This window comes from Malus sylvestris, chromosome 2, assembly GCF_916048215.2.
Source record: "Malus sylvestris chromosome 2, drMalSylv7.2, whole genome shotgun sequence".
Taxonomy (NCBI): domain Eukaryota; kingdom Viridiplantae; phylum Streptophyta; class Magnoliopsida; order Rosales; family Rosaceae; genus Malus; species Malus sylvestris.
Window position 1 is genome coordinate 25,769,291 of NC_062261.1, and position 18,782 is coordinate 25,788,072.

Sequence of the window (18,782 nt, forward strand, 5' to 3'; positions counted from 1 at the left end):
TTTAATGAACAAACCCAAGACCGTCATTGCATTTATATAGCCAAATGAACAATCAACCTCAACAACATTTACATACCAACTGCTTTGAGCAAATGTCAAATTCAACTGCAAAAACAAGGCAAGGCTACTTTTGAGACCTCCCAAAACTAAAATCTGTACAGCCAGAGAGCTCGGATTACAGCTGCATCTCTTTTCAGCAGAAACGAAACCCTCGGGTATAAATAAACACCGACCACCGGTACAAATAGGAGGACTTCAATTCCCCGACACAATCTGACGATAAGGTGAAAGATTATAGGGCTCCAACCAGTTAAAAAGGTCAAAACCAAAAAGAGTTTATACTGCACTGAAAAACTGAGTCATATTAACATCCTAGAAGCAGAACCAGCAAAACTAAGGTTGTTTGTACTGATCGATGAGCGGAAGGGCGAGCTACTCTTCTAAACAAGGCTTTTCTAATTTTTACTAATATAAGAATTACATTTGAAGCTGCAGGAATCCATAATTCAAGTCTCGGTTTATTTGCACTGTCTTGCATGCACGATGCACGTCTCATAAAAGTCTCATAGAAGTTTCAACTCTGTCTCCTTTTAGATGTATACGGGTTTTACATCATTAGGCCCAAAGCTCATGAAACACCTCGGGCACTTCCTCTGTCGAGTTTCAAGTACTTTTTTCACACAAGGGTTGCAGAACAAGTGATAGCATTTTGTAATGACAACCTAGCATTGAGATAAAGAAAAGAAACTAAGTGCTGTGCCACAGACACCAAAATAACAATGATGACAATGTTGAATATGGTAACATGAAATTTCTATGACCGACTGACCACTGATAAGCATCTGAATTTTAACAATTCCACTTTCAAAAGATAAGGACGGTGGAAGAGGAAATAAATAGCAAAAATATTTAAAACCACAAATGAAAATTAATGCGTTACATTTTACGTACAAGTTGCCTTCGCTTAAAATTAAATCCACAGTTTGCAATGCTTCATGTATCATTCAACGCCCTTATTCTTTACTTTCTACCAAAATTTTTGAAAATCAATTTTCTATTGTTTGCCATTATGAAATTTCAACCTGAAGTCAGACCGACCTTCACATTTTCCTAGTTGCTCCACATATTAACCTGACTAGGATCTGATATTTGGACATTTTCAGCTCCAAATATTGATATTTAGTCATTTTCACCACCAAAAATCTAAGAATTGTTGAAATGAAAACACTAAATAAAGAATAAATAGAAGATGATTCAGCTAATACCTGTTTTGTCCTGTCAAGGCAGACATCACACTTCAGTATCTCCTTGTATTCTCCAAGTTCCTGTTGAAGCCTTTCAACAATTGATGAACCCTCTGTCTGTGCTCGAAGCCGTGAAGCCTTCCTTTTTAAAACTTCCAATTCCTCCTCTTTTCTTCTCTTTTCAAACCTATTGAACAACAAAATACGAGTTGACACCACCAATATAAAAAGATTGGCAGGAATGGGAGCAGAACATCCACTATACCTTTCCCTCTCAAGTTCCAACTGCAGATCTGACAGACCATTGTGACTTTTCTCAACTTTAGATTGTGATGCGTCTAACGCCTCCCATAACTGCTGAGATTGCCTTCGGACTTCTAACACTCTCTTTCGAGTATTTTCCAACGTAATTTGTTTTTGCAACTTATCTTCTGCTACTTTCTGAATATGATTTTTGCATATTTTCAACTGTAAAGGAAGAATCGAACAATTAGTTTAACTTAACTCCACATGCATTTATACTAAAGTTTTACAGAAGATTAAAATATACCTGTTCTTCAATTCGAGCTGCTTTCATGTTGTAGAAATTAAGAGAATGATTGCCTAGTTGAATCTCCCTCTCCATTTTGCGTTTGTCCATGAGTACAGCATTCTGCTGTTGTCTTGCTCTTACCCCCTCTAAAACAAGCTGCAAGGAGAGCCACAAATAAAACCAAATATTAGAACATATTTATAATCATTCAACAATTTAGCATGCCGCATGTGGACTGATGCCTGTGAGTTTATCTTTTTTCCTTTCAGTATTACAGCATGTAAAATATACACCACCTCAGAAACCTTCAGACATAAGAAAATGGCGAGTCAATCACCTTAATGTTATAGTCATCTCTCTCAGTAATTTGCTGCAGTAGATGTTGGTTTTGAGTTTGCCTATCATCATATGACTGTCCAATAGTCTGAAGAAAAAGCAAAATAAAATGTCAGAACCATCCGATGACAAATGAAAAAAATCTCATCTGCATATAATAATGAAGAGCACTAACCTCAATTTCGGATAAGTATGCCTCATTTTCTTCATTTTTGGATTTCAAAATATCAGAAAGTCTCAAAATATTCCTGATATGCCAAGAGAAGGAAAAATCAAAATTCCTCTAAGTAATAGTCATGTCAAATGGAGAACAAGAAGCAGCCTAAACAATAGTGTACTCGTTACCATAAAAAAACTACACATAATCTATAATTCCTTCATGTTTCAATAACTGTTACAATCTGGTTTTAAGCCCATATGAAGGAGTGTCACACAAGTGTGACAGCAGCAAAAAATTGTTAATCCCATGAGTGGCTTGCAACAATCAATCATTTTTTGAATGAGGGCTGAATTGAATTATGAACAATTATTCCCATGTTTCAAATCAAGTATGATGGTTCAAAGTGAATCATTTTGGCATTTAACAAACATACCAAATCCTTATTTTAGCTCGTTGAGATTCCACTAGTAATAAATATATACAACAACAACAACAACAAAGCCTTTTCCCACTAAGTGGGGTCGGCTATATGAATCCTAGAACGCCATTGCGCTCGGTTTTGTGTCATGTCCTCCGTTAGATCCAAGTACTCTAAGTCTTTTCTTAGAGTCTCTTCCAAAGTTGTCCTAGGTCTTCCTCTACCCCTTCGGCCCTGAACTTCTGTCCCGTAGTCACATCTTCGAACCGGAGCGTCAGTCGGCCTTCTTTGCACATGTTCAAAATCACCGGAGCCGATTTTCTCTCATCTTTCCTACAATTTCGGCTACTCCTACTTTACCTCGGATATCCTCATTCCCAATCTTATCCTTTCTCGTGTGCCCACACATCCCACGAAACATCCTCATCTCCGCTACACCCATTTTGTGTACGTGTTGATGCTTCACCACCCAACATTCTGTGCCATACAACATCGCTAGCCTTATTGCCGTCCTATAAAATTTTCCCTTGAGCTTCAGTGGCCTACGACGGTCACACAACACGCCGGATGCACTCTTTCCATCCAGCTCGTATTCTATGGTTGAGATCTCCATCTAATTCTCCGTTCTCTTGCAAGATAGATCCTAGGTAGCGAAAACGATCGTTTTTTGTGATCTTCGCTAGATTGCTCCGGTCATTAGTGTGGATAAGTATATAAATGGATAGAGATAGGAAAGCAAACACAAGATGTACGTGGTTCACCTAGATTGGCTACGTCCACGGAATAGAAGAGTTCTCATTAATTGTGAAGGGTTTACACAAGTACATAGGTTCAAGCTCTCATTTAGTGAGTACAAGTGAATGATTTAGTACAAATGACATTAGGAAATATTGTGGGAGAATGATCTCGTAATCACGAAACTTCTAAGTATCGGAGTGTGGTGTCGTCTTGACTTGCCTTATCTGTCTCATAGGTAGATGTGGCATCTTCTCTGGAAGTACTCTTCCTCCATCCAGGGGTGGTATCTTTAACTGGTGGAGATGCACAAGGTAATGTATCAATTTCACTTGAAGCTTACTTGTAGTTTCAGGCTTGGTCAAGCGCGATACAAACCATGTAGTAGGAGTCCCCCAAGTCGCCGAGCTAGGGGGTCTGCGGAAAGAGGTGACAGACAAGGTAAGCAATCAGAGCTCCGACTGATTGTTCACCTTCTCCCCATCTTGCAGCAGCATGAAGGATAAAGAGAAGAAAAATGAGAAGAGATGATATGAGATACTTTTGCTTTTGAAGAAGTAACTTTCCACAGGCTTATTCTTGAACTGAGCTGGAGGGTTTTCTGGTTTTCTCCAGAGTATAAGGCCGACTGAAGAATTTGAGGGTCAAAACAAGTCCATCAAATCTAGAGTACGTTCCACCCTGCTGATATGGGATACTTTTGCTTTTGACAGAGTAATGAATGTATCGGCACGTGTGCTGTTACGCTTGTCTCCACATGCTTCCTTGTATCCTTCGCACTTGCCCTATCTGTTCCTCAAGCAGATGCGGAATCTTCCCTGGAAACATAAGATGTTGAAGATGAGTACTCGAGAGCAATGCCAGGTAAGTAATCAGGTAAGGAGTTCCAGGCAGTCAGTTCCTGGCTGGAAGCTTGATTCCAAGTGCTGACTGATTGCTCTCTTTCTCCTTGTCTTGCAGGTAAAAACAAGGCCAAAAGAAAAGACAGGGAAAAAGCATGATATGGGATACTCTTGCTTTTAACCCTGATGATATGAGATATTCTTGCTCTAGTATAGCTTGTTTGCAGAGGTATTATCGGGGGGAAAGAAAGCTGAATATTTCGAAAGGCTTCGTTGGGAGTGCCCTCTCAGATATGATGAAGGGTTGAGCATTTTTGCAGGTCTGCCTGTCCGTTGGGGATGGAGGTCGACATATATAGGAGTCTCCCTAACAACAAGTAGTAATGCTATTCCTTTACCCTGCTTGGTCATAGCACGGTAGTGGGAGCTGCCAGTTTCACATGTTTTAACTCTGTCAGAGCACTTTGAAAAAGTGGTCTGTGGTATCTGGCTCTCGAGATTCGGAGAACGATGCCTTTTCGATTTTTGAGAAAGCAATCATGCTGGGGGTATGACTCTCGAGATTCGGAGAGCAGTGTCTCTTCGATTTTTGAGGAAGTAATCATGTTGGGAGTCTGGCTCTCGAGATTCGGAGGGCGGTGCCTCTTCGATTTTGGAGCAAGCAATCTTGTTGGGAGTGTTGTCTCGAATGTGAGTAAAGGTTGGGCATGTTTGCTAGTCTACCTTGCCACGAAGCACAAAGGTTGACACACAGGGACTTTCCAATTATCCAGCAATGGTACTGTTCCTTTACCCTCTCTTCGATTTTGAGAAAGTAGTCATGTTGGGAGTCTGGCTCTCGAGATTCGGAGGACGGTGCCTCTTCGATTTTGGAGCAAGCAATCTTATTGGGAGTGTTTTCTCGAATGTGAGTAAAGGTTGGGCATGTTTGCTAGTCTACCTTGCCACGAAGCACAGAGGTTGACACACAGGGACTTTCCAATTATCCAGCAGTGGTACTGTTCCTTTACAGTTGTGGGTAATAATATGGTAGCTAGACCTTCAAAATTTATGTGTCTAAACTTTTGTTAGTGCTGTTTCTTTGCTATTCTTTTACCTTTCTTGGTCAGAGCGATGTAGTGGGAGCTGCAAGCTTCACGTGCTCAACTTTGGCAAAGTTATTTGTGGTACCCATGAGCTATTGTTGCGTGTGGGAAGTGGGTGATTGAACAGTAAGATTCATGTGCTTTCTACTTCACCAGAAGTCTTCGACAGAATGCCCATAATTTCTGCAAAGCTGAGTGTGCGTGTGACAGGTGCTGACAAGGCTAGAAAAGTAGGTGCCTCTTCGATTTCTGAGATCGACCCTCGTGGTCTCTGAGCAGCCCAGCTTTTGAGAAAGCGAGCGCCTCTTCGATTGATTCGGAGAACGATGCCTCATCGATTTTTGAAAAAGCAATCATGCTGGGGGTCTGGCTCTCGAGATTCGGGGAGCAGTGTCTCTTCGATTTTTGAGAAAGTAATCATGTTGGGAGTCTGGCTCTCGAGATTCGGAGGGCGGTGCCTCTTCGATTTTGGAGCAAGCAATCTTGTTGGGAGTGTTTTCTCGAATGTGAGTAAAGGTTGGGCATGTTTGCTAGTCTACCTTGCCACGAAGCACAGAGGTTGACACACAGGGACTTTCCAATTATCCAGCAATGGTACTGTTCCTTTACCCTCTCTTCGATTTTTAAGAAAGTAGTCATGTTGGGAGTCTGGCTCTCGAGATTCGGAGGACGGTGCCTCTTCGATTTTGGAGCAAGCAATCTTATTGGGAGTGTTTTCTCGAATGTGAGTAAAGGTTGGGCATGTTTACTAGTCTACCTTGCCACGAAGCACAGAGGTTGACACACAGGGACTTTCCAATTATCCAGCAGTGGTACTGTTCCTTTACCCTTGTGGGTAATAATATGGTAGCTAGACCTTCAAAATTTATGGGTCTAAACTTTGTTAGTGCTGTTTCTTTGCTATTCTTTTACCCTTCTTGGTCAGAGCGATGTAGTGGGAGCTGCAAGCTTCACGTGCTCAACTTTGGCAGAGAACTTTGGCAAAGTTATCTGTGGTACCCATGAGCTATTGTTGCGTGTGGGATGTGGGTAATTGAACAGTAAGATTCATGTGTTTTCTACTTCCCCAGAAGTCTTTGACAGAATGCCCATAATTTCCGCAAAACTGAGTGTGCGTGTGACAGGTGCTGACAAGGCTGGAAAAGGCTGGAAAAGTAGGTGCCTCTTCGATTTCTGATATCGGCCCTCGTGGTCTCTGGGGAGCCCAGCTTTTGAGAAAGCGAGCGCCTCTTCGATTTTTGAGATCGGCCTTCGTGGTCTTTGAGCAGCCCAACTTTTGAGAAAGCAAACGCCTCTTCGATTTCTGAGATCAACCCTCGTGATCTCTAAGCAGCCCAGCTTTTGAGAAAGCAAACGCCTCTTCGATTTCTGAGCAGGCGCCTCTTCGATTTCTGAAGCTTCGTCGAGTGCAGATTTTTATAGGGGCTGGCATTAAGTTCCAAAGCACACTTGAATCTCCACCAGTAGAAGCTTCATTCTTGCACTTCTAAGATCTTGATTTGTCCGACCTCTTCTCTCTTCAACACCTTTGAAAATGTCTGGCCCCTCCGACCGTCGTTTTGACTTGAACCTTGTTGAAGAGGCAGCCCCGCCTTCTCCAGACAACATATGGCGCCCATCCTTCGTCTCCCCTACTGGTCCTCTTACCGTTGGGGATTCCGTGATGAAGAATGATATGACCGCTGCGGTGGTGGCCAGGAACCTTCTCACTCCCAAAGATAACAGACTACTTTCCAAACGGTCTGATGAGTTAGCTGTTAAGGATTCGCTGGCTCTCAGTGTTCAGTGTGCAGGTTCTGTGTCTAATATGGCCCAACGCCTATTTGCTCGAACCCGCCAAGTTGAATCATTGGCGGCTGAAGTGATGAGTCTCAAACAGGAGATTAGAGGGCTCAAGCATGAGAATAAACAGTTGCACCGGCTCGCACATGACTATGCTACAAACATGAAGAGGAAGCTTGACCAGATGAAGGAAACTGATGGTCAGGTTTTACTTGATCATCAGAGATTTGTGGGTTTGTTCCAAAGGCATTTATTGCCTTCGTCTTCTGGGGCTGTACCGCGTAATGAAGCTCCAAATGATCAACCTCTGATGCCTCCTCCTTCTAGGGTTCTGTCCAGTACTGAGGCTCCAAATGATCCCCCTCCGGTGCCTTCTCTTTCTGGGGCTCTACCGACTGCTGAGACTTCTCCTAAGCAACCTTTGTGAAGGCTCCCTCTTGTGTGCTTATTTTGACTCATGTATATGTACATATTTGTAGCTTATCGGGGATATCAATAAATAAGCTTTCCTTCATTTCAACGTATTGTGTTAAATACACCAAAGCCTTCTTCGCTAAGTTCTTTGAATTTTCTTTTGTTAAAGCTTGTATGTTGAAGCTTTCTGAGTGGAGCATGTAGGTTGGGGTAGTGTTCCCTTAATTTCCCGAGTGAGGAAAACTTCTCGGTTGGAGACTTGAAAAATCCAAGTCACTGAGTGGGATCGGCTATATGAATCTTAGAACGCCATTGTGCTCGATCCTGTGTCATGTCCTTCGTTAGATCCAAGTACTCTAAGTCTTTTCTTAGAGTCTCTTCCAAAGTTTTCCTAGGTCTTCCTCTACCCCTTCGGCCCTGAACCTCTGTCCCATAGTCGCATCTTCTAATCGGAACGTCAGTAGGCCTTCTTTGCACATGTCCAAACCACCGTAACCGATTTTCTCTCATCTTTCCTTCAATTTCGGCTACTCCTACTTTATCCCGGATATCCTCATTCCTAATCTTATCCTTTCTCGTGTGCCCACATATCCAACGAAGCATCCTCATCTCCGCTACACCCATTTTGTGTACGTGTTGATGTTTCACCGCCCAACATTCTGTGCCATACAGCATCGCCGGCCTTATTGCCGTCCTATAAAATTTTCCCTTGAGCTTCAGTGGCATACGGCGGTCACACAACACGCCGGATGCACTCTTCCACTTCATCCATCCAGCTTGTATTCTATGGTTGAGATCTCCATCTAATTCTCCGTTCTTTTGCAAGATAGATCCTAGGTAACGAAAACGGTCGCTCTTTGGTATTTCTTGATCTCCGATCCTCACCCCTAACTCGTTTTGGCCTCCATTTGCACTGAACTTGCACTCCATATATTCTGTCTTTGATCGGCTTAGGCGAAGACCTTTAGATTCCAACACTTCTCTCCAAAGGTTAAGCTTTGTATTTACCCCTTCCTGAGTTTCATCTATCAACACTATATCGTCTGCGAAAAGCATACACCAAGGAATATCATCTTGAATATGTCGTGTTAACTCATCCATTACCAACGCAAAAAGGTAAGGACTTAAGGATGAGCCTTGGTGTAATCCTACAGTTATGGGAAAGCTTTCGGTTTGTCCTTCATGAGTTCTTACGGCAGTCTTTGCTCCTTCATACATATCCTTTATAGCTTGGATATATGCTACTCGTACTCCTTTCTTCTCTAAAATCCTCCAAAGAATGTCTCTTGGGACCCTATCATACGCTTTTTCCAAATCTATAAAGACCATGTGTAAATCCTTTTTCCCATCTCTATATCTTTCCATCAATCTTCGTAAGAGATAGATTGCCTCCATGGTTGAGCGCCCTGGCATAAACCCGAATTGGTTGTCCGAAACCCGTGTCTCTTGCCTCAATCTATGCTCAATGACTCTCTCCCAGAGCTTCATTGTATGACTCATTAGCTTAATACCCCTATAGTTCATGCAATTTTGTACGTCGCCCTTATTCTTGTAGATAGGCACCAAAGTGCTCATTCGCCACTCATTTGGCATCTTCTTCGTTTTCAAAATCCTATTGAAAAGGTCAGTGAGCCATGTTATACCTGTCTCTCCCAAAAGTTTCCACACTTCGATTGGTATATCGTCTGGGCCTATTGCTTTTTTATGCTTCATCTTCTTCAAAGCTACAACCACTTCTTCCTTCCGGATTCGACGATAAAAAGAGTAGTTTCTACGCTCTTCTGAGTTACTCAACTCCCCTAAAGAAGCACTCATTTCATGTCCTTCATTGAAAAGATTATGAAAATAACCTCTCCATCTGTCTTTAACCGCGTTCTCTGTAGCAAGAACCTTTCCATCCTCATCCTTGATGCACCTCACTTGGTTTAGGTCCCTTGTCTTCTTTTCCCTTGCTCTAGATAGTTTATAGATATCCAACTCTCCTTCTTTGGTATCTAGTCGTTTATACATATCGTCGTAAGCCGCTAACTTAGCTTCTCTGACAGCTTTCTTCGCCTCTTGCTTCGCTTTTCTATACCTTTCACCATTTTCATCAGTCCTCTCCTTGTATAAGGCTTTACAACATTCCTTCTTAGCCTTCACCTTTGTTTGTACCTCCTCATTCCACCACCAAGATTCCTTTTGGTGTGGGGCAAAGCCCTTGGACTCTCCTAATACCTCTTTTGCTACTTTTCGGATACAACTAGCCATGGAATCCCACATTTGGCTAGCTTCCCCCTCTCTATCCCACACACATTGGGTGATTACCTTCTCTTTGAAAATGGCTTGTTTTTCTTCTTTTAGATTCCACCATCTAGTCCTTGGGCACTTCCAAGTCTTGTTCTTTTGTCTTACTCTTTTGATATGTACATCCATCACCAACAAGCGATGTTGATTAGCCACGCTCTCTCCTGGTATAACTTTGCAATCCTTACAAGTTATACGATCCCCTTTCCTCATTAGAAGAAAATCTATTTGTGTTTTTGACGACCCACTCTTGTAGGTGATCACATGTTCTTCTCTCTTCTTAAAGAAGGTGTTGGCTAAGAAGAGATCATATGCCATTGCAAAATCCAAGATAGCTTCCCCATCCTCGTTTCTCTCCCCAAAACCATGGCCACCATGAAAACCTCCATAGTTGCCTGTCTCCCTGCCCACGTGTCCATTTAAATCTCCTCCTATAAATAACTTCTCCGTCTGAGCAATTCCTTGCACCAAGTCTCCAAGATCTTCCCAAAATTTCTCCTTCGAACTCGTATCCAACCCTACTTGAGGTGCGTACGCACTAATCACATTGATAAGTTCTTGTCCTATTACAATCTTGATTGCCATGATTCTATCTCCTACCCTCTTGACATCTACAACATCTTGTACCAAGGTCTTGTCCACGATTATGCCAACACCGTTTCTCGTTCTATTTGTGCCCGAATACCAAAGTTTAAACCCTGAGTTTTCTAGATCCTTTGCCTTACTACCAACCCACTTAGTTTCTTGTAGGCACATAATATTTATCCTTCTCCTTACCATAACTTCCACTACTTCCATAGATTTTCCCGTTAAGGTTCCTATATTCCACGTTCCTAAACGCATTTTGCTCTCTTGAACTCTACCCTTCTGTCCTAGCTTCTTCACCCTCCCCCGTCTAATAGGATCAAAGTACTTCTTTTGTGTGTCCCGGGTAAAGTTGATAGGAGCATATGCTCCCAAACAACTTTGAGTGGAGTCGTTCGAAAAGAAGTTTCTATGGCCCCCTTGCTCATTTAACACTGCATCCGGGTGCCGATGGAGATACAACGACCCTTGCTCACTTATCACTGTGCTCAGGCCACACAGCGCGCCACTTACGGGTGACGCCCTAGCTTTAGCGCGATTTTGTTCTGGATTCATTTTCATAAGGATTCGACGTGATCATGGAGTGCCGGCTGTCGACTACCTGACGCCCTCCCCCTCCTCCTTTATCCGGGCTTGGGACCGGCCATGTAAGACATAGGCGGAGTTTAGTAATAAATATATAAATAAATAAAAATTAAAGGGAATCATTAGGGAAAGTAACTTAAAGAGAGAGAGCTCTCAAATCGTATTTTGTTAATCAAAATCTTAGAAATTGAAGAGAGATAGAGAGTGGAATTCTTCATCCATGCAACCAGTTAAATTCCAACCATAAGACCAAAGGCTTAGGTTACCTTAGTTACAAAATTAAAAATTAAAAAAAAACCCCTTTAAATATCCTAACATTTCTCTTGTACCAAAAACATGACATTAGCCAAAATTTTATTTTATTTTATTTTATTTTATTTTGAAATTGGGTAATTAACCCAATGCTCCTTTTGCTTGAAGTTGGGTAATTAATCATAAATGCCCATAGCTATTCACAGAGAAGAGAACTATTGTTCTTTTAATGGAGACAAAAAAGATGAGAGTTTTATGGGACTGGTGTAATGGTAATGTTCTGGATGGTTTGTCTAGAAAGAAATATCAGGATGTTTATGCATAAATTTGGAAATTGATTTAAAAAAAAATAAAGGATTGGTTTTGGGAATTGTTTTGGGTCTCGGTTTCTAATGACTTAAAGAGTGCCCTTTCTTGTTGAATGTGACCATTTTCTTTGATTTCTCTAGACTAGAGGGTTATGTGTTTTTTAACTGCATTTCGTATTCTTTGACACATCTTTTAGGTGGAATACTGGTTCAATGTGTCTCTCCTCATTCATACTATCTTTTTTGGCCAGCATCAGAAATAGTGTAACCTTTTGGAAGCTTCAAATTTCTGTCTCAAGTCAGCAATTTTAGCCTCAGCAGCAGCTAGCCTTTGTTGAGAAATGGCCTCAGCTTCATTTGCTGTCTTGACTCGTAATTCCAAGTTGCGTTCATCAAGAGAGGACTTCAAACTTTCAACACGAGCCCATGCCCTGCATTCTGAATCTCTAGATTCCAAGACATCCCTGTGAATAGAAAAAAAAAAAAAAACCACACACAAAGCACATATTACATTTGCACAACAAAAACAACACATGACAAGAAAATCAGCTATCACATTAATTTACGGAACTAAATTAATACAGTTGAGTTATAACACTATTGAATTAAAGACAGCACTATGCGAGTGAACTAGAACATGAGATCTCAAAAATTCACTTGTAATTAATTAAGTAAAACCCCTGCTGCACACTTCACAAAATTTGTAATGATAACAGAAACGATTTAAACCAGAAAATAGAAGCACATTTCAAAAAGCCTTGATACACTGAGTAGATGGTTCAAATGTCATTCTTTGCACCATATGCAAAATTGAAGTTGTGAATAACTAAATAACCAAAAATTAGTAAATGCGCCTCACCTTGAATCAGTCAACTCATTTCTATACATTTCCAAAATCAGATTTAACTCTGAGTCACATTCCTTTAAATCTTGGACCTACACCAAATAAATGAGGGAAATGAAAAATTGATCTAAACAAATCACATGAGAGCGAAAAAGTACAAAGCAAATTTATAATCTGAGAGCCACTGATATTTAATACTATGAACAGATGCAACTATTTCATGCGTGTGGCTGTCTAACATGGACATATGCGTCCATGCAAGGGAAACAGAGTTTATAATATGTTCTGAACAGAAGGATTATAGCCCCTGTACTATGAATAAATGCCAAGCACCTCAACTTTTATTTTTACTTCATTTAAACCGTACATTAGGAACTCAACAAGTTTACCAGACATAACTATATTATATGTGTTCTCATCATCTTCCATAAGCCATTGAATACAAAAATTATAGTTATCAACTATTAGTCTCCGGATTTTGGTCGTAATACTCGGTGAGCATGGATAAACTACTCAATGGGGAGCAGGAAAATAAAATTGTGTGTATGCATATATACATCACTTTTCTATTTGGATAGAAGAACTTTCAATTGAAATAGTTTCCCATAGTTGCTACCCTTTTTCTCAAAGGGTGGCCACAGAATCTGTTGCCTTTCATAATTGCTAAACTTTTCTCTTTGGGATGACAAGGTGGGTTTTTCCAGACATATGCTGCAATTCATATATTGAAGAACTAGGTCTCCATCTTTCTAATAGAAATAACATTAAAGAACAAACAAATTTGATGAGGATTGCCACCAAATGATTCCATTCGACTTTCAAAATTACTCTCTCTCGATACAAGTGGAAGGTACATATTTCTATAATCAGGACTTCTAAACAAGAAATCTACAAAATAAGACGGATATGAAGTCTGCCATGAGCACTCCGTTTTAAAAACACAGAAAGCCCATAATCCAAACAAAAAAATTATTCCCAACAGCAGACTAATCTAGATATATTCAACTTAACATAACAGTCAAAGCGTAAAAAAAAATCTTCAAATGGATTCAAAAAGAAAATAGAGACAGATCCTACACAATTGCTCAGAGATGACTCATTTTGTTTTATTCAATAATATAGGCTACCTAAAAGTGTTCCCCATACATGAAAAAGCTTTACAAAATCCCAGGTCAAGACTTCCACCTGGTGCTCATCTGAACATAAATTCAGTCACAGGATCAAGAAACACATACCACAGCATTCAACTTTTGTATCTCAGTGTCTTGATCTTTGGATCTGGCAGACAAAGTCCCACACTCTCTCACCTGTTTAGAAAGGCAAGAGTTTAACCTCTTTCAATTCAACCAAGAATCTCACTGCATAATAGAAATACCCACCTTCCTATCAAGGATGCTGGAAAGAGACTGCACATCAGCCTTTAAAGAATGAAAGTCAGAAGCAGCCTCTTTGTATTTACGTAATTGACCTTGCATGGAACCCATTTTCTCAGGAAATGAAGAAACCAAGGATTTAAATTCTTTAATGATTTCTTTTCTTCCTGAAATAGAGAACATAATTTCAGCATGTATACTGTGAACAAATGCAAGTCTTCCTCAGTTAAAAGAAAAGAATCAGATATCCTCAAACCTGGTTCTCTTGAAGCCTCTTCCAGCTTGGCTTCAATCAATTTTCTTTCCTCAATCTGTTTCTGTATTTCTATCCCCAAATCAGAAATTCTAGATTCAACAACTGCAGAAGATCTTTGAAAAACATCAGCAATGTCACTCTTGACATTAAGTTCCCTCTCCTTCCACAAAAGATTATCGTTCTCAGTCTATTCCAAGGCAAAAGAAACAATCAGCATTATGACACTAAACTTTCAAAAAAAAAAATTGCAGTTAAAGGTGTAACTGAAACTACCGACCAGTTACCACCTGTAGTTTCTCAAATAACGCCTGGCACTCGAAGACTTCTGACTTTGACTTTTCTATTTGATCTCTCACCAAGAGATAAGCTTGGGAAGAAGAAATACACTCTACATTTTTAAGCATGTTCTGTGAATAAAATTATCCCAATTTTAGTAAAATGACTGAATATGAACTAAAAAAAAATGACAAGAAGTGAAGAGTAAAGTTGGACTTGCATTGACATAGAAAATGACAATAGTAGCACAGTAAAATAACCTGCAAACTAGATAACTTCTGTAATATTTTTATCCTTTCTTCATGAAGGCCTTTGATGTCCATTAGCCGAGATGAAGCTTGGTCCTGCAGAATGTAATCAGTTGATAAGCTTACCCCCACCCAGTATAAGTTTTCAGTAGTCAATCAAGGAGAGAGAAGCCATCACAATACCATTAGATTCTTGAGAGTAGACTCCATATCTTGCAGATCTTTTTGCTTATCTCTGACTCTATCCACATGCTTGTTCCCAATATTTGGAAGTGGGAAAGCTGTGCCTTTTGCAGCATTTTTCTGTGGCTTAATAGTGTCTAGTTGACGATCAATGTCTTTTAATTCACCAGCTGCGGTTTCTAATTCCCCTTCAAAATACAATGAAAACATAACCGACTTTCAGAACATCCCTTGGCCTATCAGACCATGAAAATCTGCCACCATCCAAAGATTCTTCCTTTCTACTGTATTAAGGGCAGGTGATTGAGCGACATTTTTTTTGTGGGAAACATATGTACATTAATAAAGAAGTGCAAGAAAATATGGAGAATTCTGCAGCTTAAGAAAATACACAAGTCAAAACGCTCAGAGAGAGAAACCCTCATTGTAGGGAGGAGAGGATACCAACCCAGGTGGATTATTAGACTCTTACATCCTGAAGAGAGACTACCCACAAGGGACAACATTAATAATCAATGCATAACCCACCCACCCTACCCCTTCTTGATCCAAAATATATATATATATATAAGAAATAGAGCAAACAAGGAAAATATTACAAAAATATCTGGCAAATAATCTAACAAGGTTCATAAAAAGCTATATAACACAATAGATGTAAGAATTTACATTTCAAACGTTTAAGCTCAGCTTTATGTTTTGCTTCCAAGTCACAATCGCTCTGCAATTCCCTTGCCAACATTCTATGCTTGAAAAACACATCGATAAAGGCCAATCTCAAGTTCTTAACTTCATTTTTAAAGTCAGTTGATGTCTTCTGCCTACTTGTGCCTACCAAAAGAAGCAGTATACAGATGTATGAGGAGTAAGTTTGAAAGGAACTGGATCATAACATATGACGTTTGAAAGACATCTAATCTAAAGTCTAACCATCTTCTGGAAGCACTTTTAAAAGTGCATCACGCAATGCATCCTTCACACGCCACTGGTTGTCAATTGCAGCTATGACATTACCTACAATATTCTTAGTCTTTTCAATGGTAGTCCCTCTATCTTCTTCCATCTGATTAAAACTTTTACATGAACATGAACTTTCAGTCGCATCTGCTTGTGAAAGGCGGTCAAGAAAAGCATCCTGCAATGCAGACGGAGCACCATCTAACAAAAAAAATACAAGGCAGCCTTTTCAGCAAGTACATTTGAACAATCATACAACTATTACTAGGTCAAAAGGTATACATTCAAATCCCCATAAACATTCTCAAGCTCAGGGATATCATTGAATTCCAACATATAGATGAAAAGAAGAAATAGAATGGTAAATAACTAAAAACTCAGAGTGGAGCAGGGGACTTTTATGAGCAATAGAGCAAGCAAAACCATCTAGTGCTTTAAAAATTAAATAGATCTGACGGTGTATTAAAATCATATCAACTTGTGGCTTTCAGTTGATGCCTAAAGGGTGGTACAGAAATATTAAAGATGAGCACAGATGAACCAACCCAAAAACATCATACAGAAAAATTGGACAGCAGGATGAAGAACATTTTCATAATTTCTGATGAAAAGAATAACAGTATACAGAATTCAAACATTAACTTAAAATGACGTATCCATGTCGATATGCAACAATCATGAAAAGAACCCATTAGTTAACTCAGAACTTTTGCACCTACTACCAAGTTTAATATATTATATACACACACAAACTTCATGAAGCTAAAGCCAGAATTAACTAAGATTTTTCATCATAACTAGTACCGCGACATTGAACATAAGTTTGATCCTCACCATCCCTGATGGAAATGTCTTCAGCATCTTTCAGATTGTTCGATTCTCTTAAACGGATGGAACAAGATTCCAAGTCATTAACCATCTATTGTAAAAAAGCATATGGTCAATTTCCCACAATCAATATAGAGTACCATAACCATAACACCAAAGAAGACAGGATCATAACAGACAAGAAGAAATAGAGAACAATCAACACAGGATGTCCTACCTCTTCCCAAGACTTATTGACCACTGTTAATGTGGAATCATATGCCTTTTGTTTGTCCTTCATTTGAGAAAATTTATTCTCAAGAATAGAGTGCTCCAGCTTCTGAGTTTCTAAGTTCTGTGATAGCTTCTGAATTTGATATTGCAGGAGTTTAACGTCAAGCTACAAGTCAAAAAATATAACATAAGTTCAAAACAAGAAGATTACATGTGTGTGTGTGTGTGTGTGTGTGTGTATAATACAGCTAGGTGATCATATGTATGCCAGCAAAAATGTCTATAAGTTTTGATATGGGAAGTGAAAGGAAGATATGCATAGATCTTACATCACTTGAATAGCTGATTGACAAGAGCATTTGGCTCATTTGGTAACTTTCTCCCCAAAAGGGGATAGATTTGAAGGGAATTTGACATTCATGTTTCATATGAATTTCAAAGAAATGTCTGAAATTTAGATTATTTTCAAATAAGTACTATATAACTTCTCACTTATTTTCTTCTATCTCGAAGCCTATCATATATCATAGCCCAACCACTTTAACTTAGAAATGATAATTGACAAGGAAAACAAAAGTTAGAACATATGGAGTGCACACATCATCTTTAAAGGAGGATGTATTCAGTCATAGACTCTACCCTAATCTGTGTTTGATGATTTTATATCAAGCCAACCTAATTAACAATCGAATAGTCTTCGAGTCAACACACATTTCATTAACCACCCTCTAAAATCAACTATAATCTCTCCCATATCCTTAACAAAATAAAGATGCACCCAATTCAGATATTAGTAACCAAGAAAATCTTTACAAGGGTTTATTCAATACAGAGAAGGAAAAAAACCTTCAAATGATACCAGCCAAACTTGTCTTTCGCTTAGAGTCTTGCTATTGTGTTTGACACTAGCTCGATTGATCTATTCTGAACATAAATGGGTTACATCCCCGAGATGGAGCCAATAAGAGCAACCTTGACTCGTTAATTTTGTCTAGGGCTCAAACACTATTGTCTACAATTTCCATCCCTAGCTGCATAAACTCTAGGTACAACTGAAATGCATAAAATCACCGCAAATAGTTGGGACAAAAAACCAGAGACTGAAAAACTGCGAAGACTAAGCAGTAAAGTGCCACCCTATTCATATACAAAACAATTCAATCCGACAAAGTAGTAAAATTTCACAATCTAAAATCAATTGATAAGTTTCAATGGTGTACCATAAACCTTCATCAACTATTAGACCACGAATTGTTCAAATCATCAGGCAAACTCAACCAGCAAAACAACAAATACAAATAATCCAAATACGAAACCTCCAATTCAAACTAAGAAGAAACATATGAGCAACTAGAAGCAAATACAAGCACAAAAGACCTCACCTTTTTGTCGTCATAAATGGGCAAAACGGGCTGCTTCTTAGCAGTAGCAGCCATGGGAGATATGGAGCTAAAGTGACGCCTTTTTCGATCAGACTCACCTGTGCTCCCCATTGGAAACCCTAGAAAGAAACTCCCCCCGCAAACACTTCCACCCACATTACATCAGACACACCCCCACAAAACGAAAACGGCCCCAATTCAATCAACCCCTTTTATACAACAGCTAGGCAGGCACACCATCAAACCCTATAAACTCCAGCACAAACCCTAGCTGGAAAAAGCCCTAATAAATTTTCCCAATAAATAAGACAGTTCCTTTTCCTTTTCTGCTCTCTCAATCCCCAAATTCTCAAGCCCTAATTCAAATTCCACAACCCCAACTCAAAACCCTAATATCTTAATCTTAAGATTGTTGAGAAATTTTGATCCATTTGATCTCTCTCGTTCTCGGCTGAGACTGGAATCCCCCAACACACACAGACAGAACAAAAATATAATATAAAATGACTTTTTTATGGTTTTGTAAATCGTGCAAGAATATTTGAGAAGTAGAACGGCAGCGTGGAATTCTGTGAATGTAGAAGGGTGTTTTGGGTATTTAAAATATCAAAGGGAGAATTGGTTCTTTGTGAGAGTGTGAGGGGTGATTGGTTGGGCG

General features: G+C 39.7%; 1 protein-coding gene across 2 annotated transcripts; it reads right to left on the reverse strand.

Moving 5' to 3' along the window:
• LOC126634383 (E3 ubiquitin-protein ligase BRE1-like 1) lies at positions 1-18,652 on the reverse strand. 2 transcript variants are annotated; one of them, XM_050304896.1, is made up of 19 exons: positions 18,125-18,652; positions 16,747-16,908; positions 16,506-16,620; positions 15,675-15,902; positions 15,414-15,575; positions 14,745-14,932; positions 14,574-14,657; positions 14,325-14,444; positions 14,038-14,224; positions 13,788-13,948; positions 13,644-13,715; positions 12,424-12,500; positions 11,834-12,028; positions 2,288-2,360; positions 2,114-2,200; positions 1,795-1,932; positions 1,510-1,712; positions 1,266-1,431; positions 1-722 (listed from the first exon to the last, which is right to left on the reverse strand). In XM_050304896.1, exons 1-19 carry the CDS (start codon positions 18,233-18,235, stop codon positions 591-593), a joined length of 2,661 nt encoding a protein of 886 aa, XP_050160853.1. In that variant the 5' UTR covers positions 18,236-18,652; the 3' UTR covers positions 1-590. The 2 variants fall into 2 exon arrangements, with proteins under 2 accessions (XP_050160853.1, XP_050160856.1); XM_050304899.1 differs by having other exon boundaries at positions 16,536-16,620; positions 18,125-18,651.
• Between the last annotated feature and the right edge of the window lie 130 nt (positions 18,653-18,782).